General features: G+C 34.0%; 1 protein-coding gene across 1 annotated transcript; it reads left to right on the top strand.

Annotated features, from left to right (window-relative positions):
* The first annotated feature begins 1846 nt into the window (after window positions 1–1846).
* LOC108913402 (growth arrest-specific protein 8) lies at window positions 1847–17956 on the top strand. Its single transcript, XM_018718950.1, has 8 exons — window positions 1847–2025; window positions 2103–2364; window positions 2427–2545; window positions 2605–2746; window positions 14939–15106; window positions 15162–15248; window positions 15465–15665; window positions 17713–17956. The coding sequence occupies exons 1-8, from the start codon at window positions 1868–1870 to the stop codon at window positions 17929–17931; spliced, it is 1356 nt and encodes a 451-aa protein (XP_018574466.1). The 5' UTR covers window positions 1847–1867; the 3' UTR covers window positions 17932–17956.
* The last annotated feature ends 344 nt before the right edge of the window (window positions 17957–18300 follow it).

Here is an 18300-nt window from a genome sequence, read left to right as displayed (position 1 = left end):
TTCGATATGGGGTGTTTTCATCCCTCTGACGGCCTGGTAACGATCGACATCTGTGCTATTCTACTTGTATTAAGTTCCTTTTTGTGCCGTATTAATTTCATCCTGGCAGTATGAGTAATATCGGAGTTAGAAATTATTTATTTTTCAGGATGGGGTGTTTTCATCCCTCTGACGGCCTGACAGTGGTGCTTTATGAGCAACACGATTTTTATTGATTTTTCTTATGCTTTATAAACCAATGCTATTTGACTTGTACTTTATTATTCTGTATTAGCTACATGTCAATGGCATCATAATAATTTTTAAAGATAGGGTGTCTTGGCGCTATACTTTCTTACGTTTATGTTAAATGCGGTGTTATGCCATAAAAATTCTTTCTGACGTTATAGAGACTTTCAAAGTTTAAAATTGCGACTCACATTCAATGTTCCTGCGGACGCTCGCACCACGGACAATTCCCATGCCCCCACTTTGCTAACTACGACGCCTATGTGGACTCGGCTGTTTCCGTAGAATTGAGCTGCCAATTTTGGCTGCTGTTTTCACACCGGTTAAACTGTGGTCCTCAACGCTCCCCAAAGGAAATAATTACATGGGTTTAGGTCCGGGGATCGAGGTGGCCATTTTAAAGGGGCATTATTTTCTCTATCTATCCACCTGTTAGGATAGTACTCTAAGTATTGTCTTACCGATAAGGGTAGGGCCCCATCATGCATGAAAAGCATTCGAAGTGTTGTCGATAGCTCTTCAGGCAGTTAGAGTAATATCCTTTGGAGAAATTGTAAATAATTTTTTGCGTGCAATGTAGCAGGTAACATAACAGGACCAATTAAAATACTACCAATAATAGCAAGCCTAAACATTAATCTTAAATTCATGGTGGAACCATCTTTTACTGATTCCATGTGGATTTTCATCACAATAAGTAAACATGTTCATTATGTGAAATAAAAATATCCATTCTAGTAAAAGCAGTTTCGTCTGTAAACAGGATGTTCTTGTGGATATTATCGTTTCTATTTCTGAGTTACTGAATACTTTGACTGAAAGCAAGACGGAGGCAAAAGTTCTTGAACTAATTGAAGGTGGAATGGATGTAATAACTGGCCTTGTAATACTCTATTAACTAAACTTTTTGAAAGCCAACCTTTGTCGCTAAACGCAATAACCCAATGTGTAAAATATGCCAATTGTACCCGAAATCCATAAACGATATCAAAATTTTGTAAAAGGCAAAAAATCTTCTAAAATAGTGCTTATTTTTTAAATTACAAATTCTGGCGTCACTGGTGTACACATAAAAAAGTTACGGGATAGTCCGTGGCGCACAGGCACTAGAGAACACCCTGTGTATGTATTCTCACCAAATTTTTTATTTACATTACTCTTATATAAAATGTATGTGTACCAAATTTGAAGTTTCTAAGAAAAACAGTTTTCAAATTATGTGAAAAAACTAGGTTATCTGTTCTATATTTAGGAGGCTATATCTCAGTAGGCGTGCACTTTTGTATATAGGTAAACTATGCTAAATAGTAGATATTATTTTCATCCAAGTGGTCAAGCGTTGTCATCCTCTTCAGGGACACCCTGTATAAAATCCGATGAATCCGTAACAAAAATGTTGAGCATTGTCGAATAAAAATTATTTAAATCCACGTATTGGTCAATTGGGCTAGGAAATTTACCACAATTTATGTAATACGAGTACCATTACAACTTGGCCAATTGCTCGATCAATTTGCTGTGTTAAAGGATGAAAATGTAAAGCAGGTCATACATATACGTATATAATTTAGGTAATTTTTAACTGTTTAAGAGATTTTTGCTTCTAGGAACCATCATCGATGGTGTTGACACGACCCAGATGTCCAGAGAACAACTGGAAGTATTTTGCCACAGAATAAAAGAAGAAAATGAGAGGGAACGCGAAGAACGCAACTTCTTTCAGTTGGAAAGAGACAAAATTCGTACCTTTTGGGAGATAACTAGAAACGAATTGGAAGAAGCAAGAGCAAAACTAAGGTAAGGAACCCCCAAACATTAATCCGAAAATTGCTCTTTTACGTTTGACCTAAATATTCAGTCTTTCTCATGCTTAGAAACAAGGATCGTCAAATCGAGGAATCGACCGAAAAGAACGACGAAGAACTGAAGTTCTACAAGCAAAAAGTGAAGCACCTGCAATACGAACACCAAAACAATTTAACGGAATGCAAGGCTGACGCATTGGTGTCCCTGAAAAACGCCCAGGACGACTACACGGCCCAAGAAAGGGAACTGCTCAAGGACAAAAGAGATTTGAAAAGCTGGACGAGGGAGCAAGAACAAACACATCAGGACCAAATAAGAACAATAAAACTTGTACGGAAATTAACAGATACTTTTAACTTGCGTCTCTATTGCTTTCCCTTTTTTTTTTCTAGCAACATAGCGAAGAGATAAATAAAATCAGAGGCGAATTCGAGTGTAGGGCCAAGGAACTCGAACTGAAATACGAGAAAAAATTCAGCGACTTGAAGACAGAGCTCAACACAAAACACAAGTAAGTTCTACAATGATAATAATTAATGAAAGATAACACTATTTCTTTTTACATTTCAGCATGGAACTGGCAGAAATAGATGAAAGGAAGAACTCCCAAATCAACGAACTAATTGCTCATCACGATAAAGCCTTTAACGAAATGAAAAATTATTACAATGACATCACTTTGAACAATCTGGCTCTGATTAGCAGTTTAAAGGTATGTTTTTATTATTGATGCACCCCTGTTCCACATTTTTGGACAGTTTACCGAAAACTCCACACGACACATTTGCTGAAAATTGTTTCTGAAACTATGTACGTCATGAGGATTAGCACCACATCAATAGTGAGTGTTATGAAAATTCAGTTTTGCGTCGTTTGTAAAGCAGCGATCTGTGAAGAGAACTGTATTTGTATAATCTGGTTGTTGAAAATCAGTCTGCGGCTGAAAATAATTTGAATTCACAGCCTGCACACGTACATGATAAAGGCACAGTAACTTCTCCCGTAACAAACGCCACACAGTAGTGTTTGACACTCTCGCGTGCAATATCGCGGGTACTGTGGCTCGGGTTTTCTCGACAAGATCTAAAATGTCTTCCTCCCTATTTAAGACACCTTTTGGCGTGGTATTTTCTTGCTCACGACCTTCATACGTTGTGTTCACTTTACCGGTGATAATTCAAACACTCAAACTCAAAGTATTAAAATTTAAATAATATAATTCCTCACATAGGTACTTATAGTAACGTTATTAATGTGTCGTGTGCCAAAAGTTAGTTTGGAATTAAACGTAAGACCCAAACTCTTGAATTGTTCATATTTTGTTAAAAATATCGTATCAGTCCTAATGCATCTTTTTGGCAGATGACATGCAAAAACACTTTTCAATTTTAAATGGTAAGAAGTTACATCATGTATTAATCCTTGTTAGATTAAACTGTAATTCCAAGCTGTCGGCTATGTCTTCGGTACACCTTGAACAATTTTAAGTCGTCAGCATACATCAGGGTGTTGTGTGAATATTCAAGCTGATGTTATTTATAAATAAATTAAACAAAAGTGGCCTCAAGACCGAGCCTTGAGGTACACCTGACGTTGCATACACTTCACCCTATTTTAATCCACGGTTCTGAACATATAATGAGATAGGTAAGACTGGAAAAAAATTGATAAAATTTAGTGTCAACCCATAAAAAAACAACTTATCCAGTAACATATCATTATCAAGTATGGCAAAAGCTTTTGATAGGATAGTATGACATCAGCCTGACCTTCCCTCCTGAGATTTGTAATGCGTACTGATCAATGTATATCAGATAATATCTGATAATTTTTTTACAGTGCAATATCCAATATTCTAGTATGTAAATATATAAATAGTCCGGTCAAATTAGTCATAAAAATAGTGGTTAAATAACGAAAATTCCGACAGAGCTAAATTTTGGTGGAGATCTTGGGCAGACCATTAGAAATAAAGTGTCAAAAGTCCCCATCCCTCCCATGTGTGCTAAAAGAGTTATTCGGAGTCAAAGATCAAAATTTGAGTTTTTTTGGATTTTTTTCGAAAACGGTAAGTTTTATCAAAAACGTAGTCCTGACAAAAATTATAGATATTAAAATTATCTACAAAAATGGTCCTTATACTTTTTTTCTACGAATCACCATTCCTAAGATATCGTGATTCTAAAAGTTGAAGGAGTCACGTTCTAAATGATATGCACATACAAGGTAGCCCATCGAAAACGTACCGCAAGGCATTACAGGGTAGTAATGAACTTTTCGGCAAAATCCAAAAACAGGTCAAATTTGTTTCTGAGGGGGACAACTTTTGTCTCAAAGAGCATACCAAAATCTTCAACCCCCTAAGTGGGGGTGCTATCCCCTAAATTTTTTCAAANGAACTTAATACAGGTAGAATAGCACAGACCCCGATCGCTACCAGGCCGTCAAGGGATGAAAACACCCCACATTGAAAAATAAATAATTTCTACTCCGATATTACTCATACTGTCAGGATGAAATTAATACGGCATAAAAAGGAACTTAATGCAAGTAAAATAGCAGAGATGCCGACCGCTACCACGCCGTCAGAGGGATGAAAACACCCCTTATCGAAAAATAAATAATTTCTAACTCCGCTATTACTCATACTGCCAGGACGAAATTAATACGGCATAAAAAGGAACTTAATACAAGTAGAATAGCACAGACCCCGATCGCTACCAGACCGTCAGAGGGATGAAAACACCCCATATTGAAAAATAAATAATTTCTAACTCCGATATTACTCATACTGCCAGGATGAAATTAATATGGCATACACTAATGATATTCCATATCTCCGTTACTATGGGTCGGACAAAAATATTTATTTGAAGAAAAATATTTACTTTAATGTCATTAATATGGAAACTTATGAAAAAAAATTACGATAAACATTAATTTTACAGTGGCGTAGGGCATTTATCTTTCACATGTACTTTAGTAACATTGAAGTAAATATTTTTCTTCAAATAAATATTTTTGTCCGACCCATAGTAACGGAGATATGGAACATCATTAGTTAGCGAAAAATGTAGATTTAATTCAAGGTACCTCTAGTCCGACCGCCGCGCGGCATCGACTTTCAGCGCTGAACGGTTCGTACAGATATCGCTTGCGATCTGCTGCCTGTGTGTTGTTGAGTTATCTGATTTGCTTTTGCTCTATACATATATATAATCTCTTGTTTTTGCTATTTGAAGGATTAGAATTTTCTAATTTTTCGAAATAGTTGAAGGCGGTTGTGCCATTGTTTTATTTTCTTTATTCAATAGAATACGCTTTTGTTTACTTTTCGTTTATAATATGTATATTAACCTTTTGCTGTAAATACTTATATATTTATTTTTATTATAGGTTTGCTTTTAAATAGAATAATTTTTTATTTTTGTCACAATTTTGGTGACAGCAATTTGAAGGATTGCAGAATTTCTTAATTAATTTAATAACTGGTTTTGTTTACTTTGAATTTGCTACTATTTTATTTTTTATACGATTTACAGATTCTTACGTTTATAACATATTCAAAATGGTTTTTGAGAGGAATACAGAACAAATTTTAAATAAGATCGGTAATATTCTGACTTCTGACTTTCCTATGATGAAATACGAAGATATTTTGCATTTATCATCTAAGGATAAATTCATAACTAGTGTTGCGGTAAAATTAAATTCAAAATATTTGCGTCATCCGAGTAAGGTACTTCGCATGATTCACAGGAATAAGGTATTTTTTGAGAATTACTTACGTGGAAAAAATGAACAAATCCGCAAAAAGACGGAAGATTATAATATTTGGGACTATATAGAGAAAAATTTTACTGATATGCGATGCATACATTCTTATCGGCCCACAGATTCTATATATGGGGAAGCGTGTAGATATTTCAAGAGAAAAAATAATTTGAAGAACACAAAACAATTTTATTATAAATATTTGACTACTAAACCAAAAAAGATTAAAGATTCTGAACTATCGCTGGGAAAGAGCAACACCATTTGTAATTCACACGTACCAACTGATAAGGGTTGTCCATTCGTGGAAGTTATTACATCCACTCCTAATCAAAGTTTATCAGATGACATGAAATTGGAGAATACGATGGAGGAACCAATGCCTTCTCCTATATTAAAATCTATAGACCGCTTTCAGAAATCCTTTACACATGAAACTAATAAACTGAATGTATATACATCGCTAGAGGACGATAAACAGCTTGATAATTCTAGTAAAAATATATATTCTACTGAAGAACAATTGTATGAATTCAATATAACATCTGAGGAATCTAATGTACCTCATGGTATATTAAATTTGTCAGTAAACAACGAACAAAAAAGAATACCACATATCTCGAAAAATCAAATCAATTTACCACCATCTAAGTTTAAAGATTGTAATATAAAGGAAGGTTCGTTTATAATTACAAACGCCGAATGGGGAGCTATTATAAATGAAGGTAAACTAAATGGCAGGCTTTATCCACATTATTTTAAAAATCGTACCGCAAAATATGTAGCGTAATATTTAAATGTGTCAAATATTTAGAATCGGGTATTATTAAAATTTTCGTAACAGTTTTTGTTTCTTCTATAAATTTCTGCCACAAAGGGATTGTTGCGACTTATGTAAAAGGAATTGAAAGATCGTTGGTCAAGAAAGCGCTGCTTAAAAGAAAACCGTCCGAGTATAAAAAAAACAAAATCCTAGAAGCTAAAGGAGAACTATTGAAATGTGGTAATTTACAGTGTATCAAGTCAGATTCGACTTTACGAAAGATCAAGTCGGAGGCATTGGCACAAAAACGACATCTTAGATTTAATATTGATGCAATTAGAACATGCAGAATACATAAAACAAGTTTCGGTTCCGTTCAATGTTAAAATTTATAGCGAAGAACAGGAATATATTTTGTTCCGGCAAAAGACTAGTGACAAACTTCCTGTGTTATATTTTGATGCTACTGGTGGCATTATTAGAAAACCATATCAGACTGCAACGCGAGTTTATTTATATTCGGCAGTTATAATAACATCTCAAACAGGAAGGATAATTCCAGTATTTGAAATGATTTCGGAAGTTCACAATTCCACTTCTATTTTTAATTTAATGTACGATTTTCGAAGCTTCTGTGAAGAAAGGCGACACTGGCCATCGTTTCATAGTATAGTAACAGATTTTAGCTTCGCCAATTTACACGGGTTAACGAAAGCATTGAACAGAAAAACTTTATCAGAATATTTAGAAACGGCCTATGCAATAATTTGTGGGGGTGTTAATTTACCTAATACATTTATTACTATTCATCTGTGTTGCGCTCATTTCATGAAGATGATATCTAGAGACCTAAAAGATGCTTATGAGGATACCTTCAGGGTACTATTCATTAAACAAGTAATTGGTAAATGTATCACTATGAAAGATTTCAAACAAATAGAGAGGTGGTTCTACTACGTGGCCGTGTTACTTGGCGAACGAAACAATAATTCTGCTACGATTGACGCATACCATAACCTTTTGTCATTGTGCAACAGCGATGAAAATATGGAAGCCGAATTCATTAAAGGGGAAAATATTCAAATGCCGGCGTCCGCCAAAAATGAGATTGATGATAATGTGAGTTTGATTAAATCTAGCCCATTTTACAAACATTTCACCTCTCTTTTACCAGTTCAATTTAGTTCGCAAAGCTCTAAAGAAATTAATAAAATCTATAACCCCAAAGTTTTAAAATTAATTATAGAGAAATATATGCCTTTGTGTCCGTTATGGAGTGCACTTTTAATAAGGCAAGTTTACGGCGTTGATAGGTTCAGCAACGCATATGTTGAAAATTATTTCGGAAATTTGAAAAATAACTTATTAAATCAAGAAAGAAACCTCAAATGTTCCAGATTCTTAAGAAAAAATAGGGAGTCGATATTAGCTTGGTACAAAGAATTGTCTTTAGATTTACGAAAACATTCTTTAACCAAACAAAACCGAGAAAACGAATTCAGTGAAGATTTGAATAATGAATATTCATCTCAGGAATCTTGGAAAAAAGGCATAGAAATTATAAAACTCACTTTTCTGGAAGCTTCCTCAAAGATCCAAAAGTAAGCAATGTTGCGCCATATTCTACTGATTTCGATATTAATGAAATAAAAATAGACGAGTTTACTAAATGCTTGTACCGTGGAGGAGGCCCCCTAGACCAAACAACTAACTGGGTGCAGTGCGACAAATGCGACAATTGGATACATCAGGAATGCGAGTCTCCCACAGAGAAAAGCTACAGCGGCGATTTTATTTGTAAGCAGTGCGAAAAACCTTTTGACATCGAGGAGGAGAAGAAAAAATTAGAAATGGAAGTAAATTCAGGTTTGCAAGAAAAGTTCAATAACTATATGAGAGCACTTATTCTTTCCGAAGAGCAAAGGTTACATATGGCACAAAATACAATAGAGCAAAGTTTAAGCGTTCTCTGGCAGACAGAAAGAAAAAAAGATTAACGGCCTCGAACTTTGGGCGCATTTGCAAAGCCAAATCTCATAAGGCTAAATTAAATATTGTCAACTATTTATTATCTGATAAAAAAGTAACAACTCCAGCTATGAGATACGGGATTGTAAACGAAAAAAAGGCTGTAGAAAAATACATCGACCTGACAGGATGCGATTACCAAAAATCAGGGATGATTATTCATCCACACCATCCATATTTAGCGGCATCTCCGGACGGATTAATCAACAGTGATGGGATTGTGGAAATTAAATGTCCCTACAGATTAAGACATCAGGGAAGTATTAAAAGCGCCAATCTTGAGTACCTCGATGATGAAGGGAAGTTAAAAAAGCATCATAATTACTATTTTCAAATTCAAGGCGTATTAGAGATAACGAACCATCCTTGGTGTGATTTTGTCGTTTACACTAACAACGATATCCACATCGAACGAATATTAAGATGCCATCAATTTTGGGACAATATGTTTGAAAGGTTAAAAGAATTTTACCTGTTGTATTGTCTTCCCAAAATTGCGGAACCACATAAAACTCTAAATAATTTCGACCGTAAATGGACCACTCTTAAAAATATGGTTTTCTTAGATAATGGACTGGTAGATGATCACCAATATTATAAGACTTTGCCGGACATGAGAGATTATACAGTTGTAGTTTTTGAAAATATAGACTGTTGCATAAAGGAAATTTTATGTTCGGACTTTGTATCGTTGAACGGGACAACGTGGATTGTAAATTTTGTAATTGATATAGCCCTAAATTTATTAAACGTAAACAATGTATTTCAAATCATACCAGAAGAAATGACCCACTATTATATTTACATATGATAATTTTCCTGCGGACTTTATACAACGTATAAATTTCCAATCTTCTTTAGTAGCTATGCCAATATTAGTTAATAAAAATCACTGGTGCCTGAACATAATGGACTTTGATAAAGGAGTCTATAGTTTTATTAATCCAATGGGAAGCAATAAAGTCCAAACGGAAATTTATTTCAAAAAATTTAAAAAATTCCTTTTACTACACAGTAATATGTTAAATCGTCCGATTAACTGCGACAACATAAAACTAAAAATATACGATCATTTAATTCAGACAGACGGATATAAATGCGGTGCATTTATATTGTATTATTTTCAACAAATCATTAATAATAGAAAATTAACGGATTACTGCAACATGGAAAAATATAGAATATACATAAAACAACTGATTCTCCGCAAATCAAACCTGATGAAAACAAAATGTTTACTTTGCGCAAAAAACTGTTCGCAGAACGATTATATAACGTGTAGGTTTTGTAGAAGATATATACATTGCGTGTATTGCCTTAAGAGGGACGATTTTCATCAAAAAACGGTATGTGCAGCATCTGCCGACAGTATTAATTAAAAATAAACTACATATATTTTTAAATGAAGATATTAATGCGTAACTAGATGCATCCGCCGTGATGCCGTCACGAGCACCATCGCCCTTGTTGTTGTTGTACCTAAATTTCCGAGATAGAAATTAGATATATTTTATAATATGGCGTTTTTAACGATCTAATGGCTTGGTAGTAATAGCCGCTTAAGTAAGTAGTAGTAGTAAGTTATTTTGTGAAAAAAAGTTCATATAAATGTAGGTCGAAATATGCCCCGTTTCCGAGATACAGTGTTTAAATTTAACTTTTTTATTTATTTCTATTAATTATTTCAATGAGTTTTAAAATATTGACTCGAAATTTGGAATATGCTGTGACGTACCTTCGGTCGTAAACCGGTTATATGGTTATACTAAAAACTAAAAAAATTTAATCGCCTCAAAGTTACTGTTACGTGCACGGCAGCTCATTTATTGTGGAAGCAAAAGCATGGGTAAGCGTAAAAAAATAATTATAGCTTTAAGATGTAACGATGCAAAACTACTAGTGGGCGCCAGTCAACAGTGGTTGACGAGGAGGGGGAAAAATAAGACTTAAAATGGCCAAAATGTTAGTAAATGTATGTATAATTAATATTAAAGTGTATAAATTCTACCATTAGTGTATAAATGACAATTGGACGTAATCATGTTACCAACAGATATGAATTCCAAACAGGTAAGTAGGTACTAGTGCGAAATTAATGCAAAAACGCAAAAATAATACATAATAATAATGTAGATACCCTACATTAATGAATGATTGTTCAAAGATACAACGTAAGGTTTAATATTAGAATTGTTAGTATTAAAACAAATTTTAACTTAGCTGAATCGTTAAAAGTGAAATTTTACAAAAATTCAGCAAATAGAGCAGGTAGGTGAATTATTAATATACTGTATATTATAAATAAAACTAATGTTAATTTCTATATTACTTAAATTTTAGGGTTTAGTTCCAATTGGATATGGTTAAATAATCATAACCGTTACCTCTCGAACAGCTGTTCCGGGCTTACATATAAATATCTTAATTTTATTCAGGTTAACAAAAATATAGAAAACAAAGTAATATATGGAATGTTATGAATATTGTTATTAAATCCTTGCGTTCCTTATTAGATAGATTGTCAAGAAAAGGCTTTCTACTCACGATGGATTCCCAGCAATGGTTTAACAGCATTACCTTTTGTATCTCACGGATATATGGTTATCAATACAGACACGGGCATTTTACATAATGGTGCTCACAGAAAGTTCGAAATGTTGTCTAGTACGGTAGATGAACCATCTAGGGTAAGTATAAGTGCATCAACCATCCAGGGCGGGAACGAAATGGCGTCTAAAGCGGTATATAAACCATGTAGGGCAAGTACATCAGCAATTCGGACAGGTACATGACGCAACTCGCTTCAAATTTGGTAGCCGGCTGACAAGGTGACAAGGGAGGCAACGCCCCGTATACAATAAATTCATGTACTTATGTACCAGTTGTATAGAGACAAAAAACCTTACATCTTATAAGTAAAGATTTCGTTAATTGTTAATAACGGCTTTCATACAAATAACCTTTCTATACTTTCCGTGCCTTGCCGACTTCACCCATCCTTTTTTGCCATCATTTTTTTTTCCACTAAAAACTCTTAGTTCCTCGCCTAATGAATTCCATTACTACTTTATTTCGATGTATTCAGAATTGCCTATACATTGTGACCCTTGATAATTTTTAATTTCTAATACCGGTAAATATGAACCGTTACAATGCTTTGGAGGGATAAAGCATTTTTTGAGGTGATCCGAATATTTCTACTTGCAACTTTAATTAAAATATTAACAAAACCTACAATAACATGCTTTATTTTTTCCTCAAAAACGGTTCATCCTACGGAAAAAATTGAAGAGACCAATTTTAGTATGAGTAATATCGTAGTAATAGCGGGGTAGAAATTATTTATTTTTCGATATGGGACGTTTTCATCCCTCTGACGGCCTGGTAGCGATTGACGTCTGTGCAATTCTACTTGTGTTAAGTTCTTTTTTATGCCATATTAATTTCATCCTGGCAGTATGAGTAATATCGGAGTTAGATTTATTTTTCGATAAGGGGTGTTTTCATCCCTCTGACGGCCTGGTAGCGATCGGGGTCTGTGCTAATCTACTTGTATTAAGTTCCTTTTTATGCCGTATTAATTTCATCCTGACAGTATGAGTAATATCGGAGTTAGAAATTATTTATTTTTCGATAAGGGGTGTTTTCATCCCTCTGACGGCCTGGTAGCGATCGGGGTCTGTGCTATTTATTCTACTTGTATTAAGTTCCTTTTTATGCCGTATTAATTTCATCCTGGCAGTATGAGTAATATCGGAGTTAGAAATTATTTATTTTTCGATAAGGGGTGCTTTCATCCCTCTGACGGCCTGGTAGCGATTGACGTTTGTACTATTCTACTTGTATTAAGTTCCTTTTTATGCCGTATTAATTTCATCCTGGCAGTATGAGTAATATCGGAGTNAAAAAGTAAGAATCGATGTATAGAGAATTAAAAGCCCTTTCTAATGACCCCCTACTTGACCCCATTCCCATTTAAAAAAATTTGGGGGATGGCACCCCCACATAGGGGGTTGAAGATTTTGCTATGCTTTTTGCGCCAAAAGTTGTCCCCCTCAGAAGCAAACTTTACCTGTTTTTTTTATTTTGCCGAAATGTTCATTACTACCCTGTAATGCCTTGCGGTACGTTTTCGATGGGCTACCCTGTATATGCCACGTATATACATAGTCAGGCACTTAATACAAGTAAAAATGCCTATTTGTATCTCTTATGTGTATAAACTATACTATTCTGAGATTATACATTCAAAAGAAACTCAGTCCCTTATTCAAAATGACGCAGATATCCTTATAATTGAAACAGCAATAGAACAATTTAATGGAACAAATACAACTATTGTAGTTGGTGAAGATGTTGACTTATTATTACTACTCACTGCAAGGACTCCAATTGATAAAATTATATACTTTGTAAAACTTGGAAAGGCTCAACAGCGAACAGAAATATGTTCTTCAAAAAGTTTACCTGCTTGTCCAAAATGCCAAAACCATATCTTATTTTTACATGCGATAACCGGCTGCGATACTACATCAGCAATGTTCAGAAGGGGTAAAACATCAGTATTAAAATTATTTAAAAAAAAAGATTTGATTGATTGCGCTAAATTATTTACAGAAATTGATTCTTCACCTCAAACAATAATCACAAAAAGAATTCGCTTTCTTCTTGCTGTTTATGGAGCTCCAAAAAAAAATTGATTATATAGATATATTTTTGTAGATAATTTTAATATCTATAATTTTTGTCTGGTCTACTTTTTTGATATTTTGATTTTTTCGAAAAAAATCCAAAAAACCTCAAATTTTGACCTTTGACCCCGAATAACTTTTTTAGCACACATGGGATCGATGGGGACTTTTGACACTTTATTTCTAATGGTGTACCCATGGTCCCCACCAAAATTTAGCTCTGGCGGAATTTTCGTTATTTGAAATGTCTATTTTGACCGGACTAAAAAGGTTTTACTTTATTTTAAAGCTAGTAAGCTAATTGAAATAAATTCAAAATTTTTCTAAAAATTCTATCGAATTAATGCTCTCACTGTTTTATACAGGATGTAAATGATTACTTTAGCCAAACTTTAATGGCTTATTTTACCGTTGAAGGAGATACAGGGTGTTAAAAATTTCAAATATTTATATTATTTTTCCTGTAACGTCACTGGCAAGAAAGATTGAGTGATAAAATTTGTGTAGTGTTTTGAAATCTCTCAAAAATATTAGGTACTGAATTTATTGTTACACATTTAGCAATGTAGATACTTAGATAGATACTATCTTCTTATTTGATTTCCCAATTATCTAAAGACCAGCAAATTTTAGGAATACTTTACAAACATACTTTATTGCCACAAATTGATTGTACATTTTAAAAAACACTTAAAATTATTTAAAAAACCCTGTGGCCTACGATTTTTTTTTTTTCGAAAAAGGTCCCCTACTCTTCCAATAACTGCGCCACTGAAGTATATTTTGGAATAAGTTATCCATGAAAAAATAGCCCCTACTAAAAAAATGTCATCCCCCAAATTTTATCGCTCAATCTTTTTTGCCAGTGAAGTTACAGGAAAAATAATATAAATATTTGAAACTTTTAACACCCTGTATCTCCGTAGGGAAGCGTACTATCAAAAATTTTTATAGGGCAAAACTTTATTGATTGAGGTTTAAATTGTTCAGACGTTCAACATATTTATCAGTAAAATGTCTATTACCTACATAATTTATATATGTTATATAAGTCATCTAAATTAATCAATAGGTACATTGTCATCTTGAAGATCAAAACCGCCACAAGTACATTCAAAAACAAACTCATAAAGGGACGCACTCTCATTCGATGGAAAATATATGATAGTGGAATTAATATATTTCTATCACGCGTGCTCGCTATGGGACCTATAGTATAGGCTATAGGGGGTTAGGTGCACGGAAAGTGCTAGATAGTACAACAGCGCGATGTTGTACTATCTGTAACCCCCTATACTATAGGTCCCATAACGACTCGCACTTGTGATAGAAAATAGTATGTGCAACTCGTTCGGAAAAGTTGCCATAGCGCCACTTGGGCACTTTCCGCACTCACTTCGCTCGTGCGTCAACTGCGTCCGCGTGGCGCTATTGACAACTTTTCCCCACTCGTTACACAATGTACTATTATTGTGGATGTGAATTTTAATTCCTAAAATACAATTTATCAACATCGCTGATCTCTAGTAAATCCAACCACGTTTTTATCAAGAAAAGGATACCACCAGGTTCTACTCAAAACAACTACATCATAATCGTATGCGAGAGAAGTATTGTATCCTTGTGAACCATGCTGAAATCTTTTTAGGATCAAATGGAAGTGTTACGGAAACAAAACGAGAGAATGACCAAACAAGTGGCAGATCTGAATGCTGAGAATAAAAGACTGACCATTCCTCTGCAACAGGCGCAAGCTGATGTCCAGGAATACAAAAGGCAATTACAAAATTACGAAAAGGATAAAATATCCCTAGCTGTAAGTTCCAAAATTTCATTAAAAAACAAAATACGACTATATTCATCTGTTTTAGAACACGAAAGCAAAACTGCTCGAAACCAGCAAAGAACTAGGAAACGTCCAATGGGCATACGATGCGTTAGAATTGAGATTTGGAAAGGTGTGTACTGAACTAACTAATATTCAGTTCTAACACAAACAATTAAATTAAATATAATTAAATACAAATATCTTTGGAAAGATCTTTCCTGGATTTATTCGGTCCCAATCATTTTTTAAGAAACATTTTGCTAAATATTATGCAACTTTATCCGGCAAAAGTCGGAAATCTCGGAATGTACATAAACTAGGGCTCATTTTGAAAATTTCGTTTTAGCTCCAAGAAGAAAGGGACGAACTCCACGACAAATTCGTTAAGGCCATATTGGAGGTGCAGCAAAAGACGGGTGTCAAAAACATACTGCTGCAGAAACGCATAGAAACTTTGAGCAACGTCGCTGAACACCGCGAGGCCATCATAGGCGAACTGACAGCTGCTGCCCAAAAACCACCTGCCAAATCTAATCAAAAACTTGAGGTAGGTATTCAAAGGTGTGAAATTTCAAAAAATGAAAGCATATTATGTCGGTAAAACATGAAGGTCTTTGACCAAGCAAAATATTAAAGACTGAAATTTCAAATTCTACAAAAGTACGACGGCCGCCAGTAGATACTGAAATCTGTAGAATCTCAAAAGAAATCATCAGTGTGACGATTTCGAATCGAACATTAGATATGTTATTTTGGTGAAAAAAAAAGAAAATTTTTCGATACTGTTATTGATACTGAGGGTGATGCTTCGTTTTTTAACACGGGATATTGCTAGTTTTAATATTCCTTTAATTATTCTCATTTATTTTATTCGTTTTCTGGTAGATGAATTGATTACTACTGTCTAATGTTGATATGAATATCAACTACATATTTATAGGTTAGGTTAGGCCAAAGACTAAATTATTATATTGAAATTAAAAGTTACATTGTGAAATCAGATTCCACTACCAAAACTAACATAAGGGTGCACATTTTCTTTGCGGGACATCATTCTATTAATATTTGCTACTATAATCGTAGAATAAGTAATAGAAGGGGTGGCAGCGTTAGCAGTAACAGTAAATCAAGCAACAATAAAGTAGCTTTAGCATTGTTGTTCAAAATTTTCTTCCCAATCTTGATTTTCTGTTGAAGAGAATCTTCGACATATCCTTCAGCTACTTTGTTATTTTTCTAACCTCCAAAATACTTCAAAATAGCCTATATGCGAAATGAAGGACCGATATGTGTTTCTGGATTTTCCAGATTCGAAATCTGGCAATATTTGTAGGTATTTTTCCGAAAGTGTCGAACGCTACATTCTCCTTGTCGGTAGTTGAGAAACAGTCAGTTGGTATTGTTTTCTGCAGACCCAAACTTTCTTCTTTGGTTTTTGGTTTAAAGCCAAAATCATCACACAAAATCGTGAAAGACCAATCCTTGCGAGTTTTTGTGAATAGGAGATGAACCAGTTAAACATAAAACAATAATATAGTAAAACGTCAATAATTTGATAAACTACCTTTTGTAAAAAATATGCCATAAAATTTTCGAGATTATTTGCGCTGTATCTTCTGTTTTCCAAGCTTTGAATAACAAATACTTCTTGTAGTAATTTTTCTTTAGATTTTATAACCCCAAAGATGCAGCTTCGGCTTTTTATCGAATATTTTCTGGCACACTCCAACCACGTTCTACACGCACATAAAAATGAAAATCAGAAAATTTGTTATCAACCGCTATCCATGACGATCGACATTGACAATCAAGATTTGACTGCTTGACTTTTTAAGTTTGTTTGACTTTAAAAAACTACAACTGTTGGAAAAGATATCATATATCAAATGTGAGAGTGAAATGCCATCATAAACACATAAGAAGTTGTTACACTCAAGCATGCGTCACACATCTTGTTTATAGTAGCTTATTTCACTCACTTGTAATATAATGTATATACCATTTTTGTTCTAGAATAAGTCTTTTTCAATGTAATTAACGGTAGTGTTTTGGCAGTTTGAAAATATAGTAAGGACACTTAAGAATTATAATGTGAACATTTTATGACAATTTTCGATAAAAGTACTTTAATATGAACTAATTTTGCTTATATTTTGTTAAAGAATCAGCTACATACATAATTTTCTTGACGAAACAATTTGCATACTTCTTTTCGTAACATTTAAACGTTTTAATACAAGACACTGTAAATCAGTAAATAGAAAGCTACTGCTGCTTTGAAGTACCCGTAAGTAAATTGTTATTGGAATTACAGTGCGTTGCGATCGATATAAATTTATTTTAAAACGTTTAATAGATGAAACAGTAAAAACGAGGCGATTTATGACTCTTTTATGTATTTTAAATATTTGCATGCTCTGGTTATGTATTCGAGGAGATAAAATTGTAATTAAATAACGTCATCGTTATCTCTTCATTCGATTTAATAAATTTAAAAAAAATGGATCCATAAAACACTCCTTCTCCTCATACTATTTGTATTTCAATTCAAGGCCTGATATACAGGATGTTAATTTAATATTTTTCAATTTCAGGAAATTCTAGCCAAGAAAAACGCAACGATCAGCGACTTGCAGTACGAGCTGGCCAGAGTGTGTAAGGCCCATGACGATCTATTGGAAATGTATGAAGAGAAACTGGTTCAGTATGGAATTCCAAGAGGAGAGCTGGGTTTTACCCCGTTCAGGATAGTACCCGGAGGACAAGGGGGTCTGGCTAGAGGACCCGCAGGCTTGGTTACCAAGAATCGATGAATAAACTAAAGCATGTATCTTTGTATCTGTTGGTCGAAATGTCGCTGTTGCTGAATGTCAATAAATTATTTCGTTGAAAATCATTTATTTCCTAAAAAAACGTTTTAACAAATGAATGTCATAGATGAAAATTTGTACTACTAAAAATATAAAAGTGAACAAGATTTATATAACTTTTGACGGTGCGTTTCAGGTCGCATGATTACCACAACCTCCTTCACAAGGGAGATAAGAGAAAAATAACTTTCTTTAAATAATTTTAATATTAGTCAGTCAATGGTGAGTTTTGATGTGGTTAGTCTATTCACTAATATACCAGTAGATAAAACATGGAACGTTATCAAAAATAAATTAGAAAATGATAGCAAT

Source organism: Anoplophora glabripennis, unplaced genomic scaffold (assembly GCF_000390285.2).
Source record: "Anoplophora glabripennis isolate ALB-LARVAE unplaced genomic scaffold, Agla_2.0 scaffold1093, whole genome shotgun sequence".
Taxonomy (NCBI): Eukaryota; Metazoa; Arthropoda; class Insecta; order Coleoptera; family Cerambycidae; genus Anoplophora; species Anoplophora glabripennis.
This window is presented reverse-complemented; position numbering and strand designations above follow the sequence as displayed.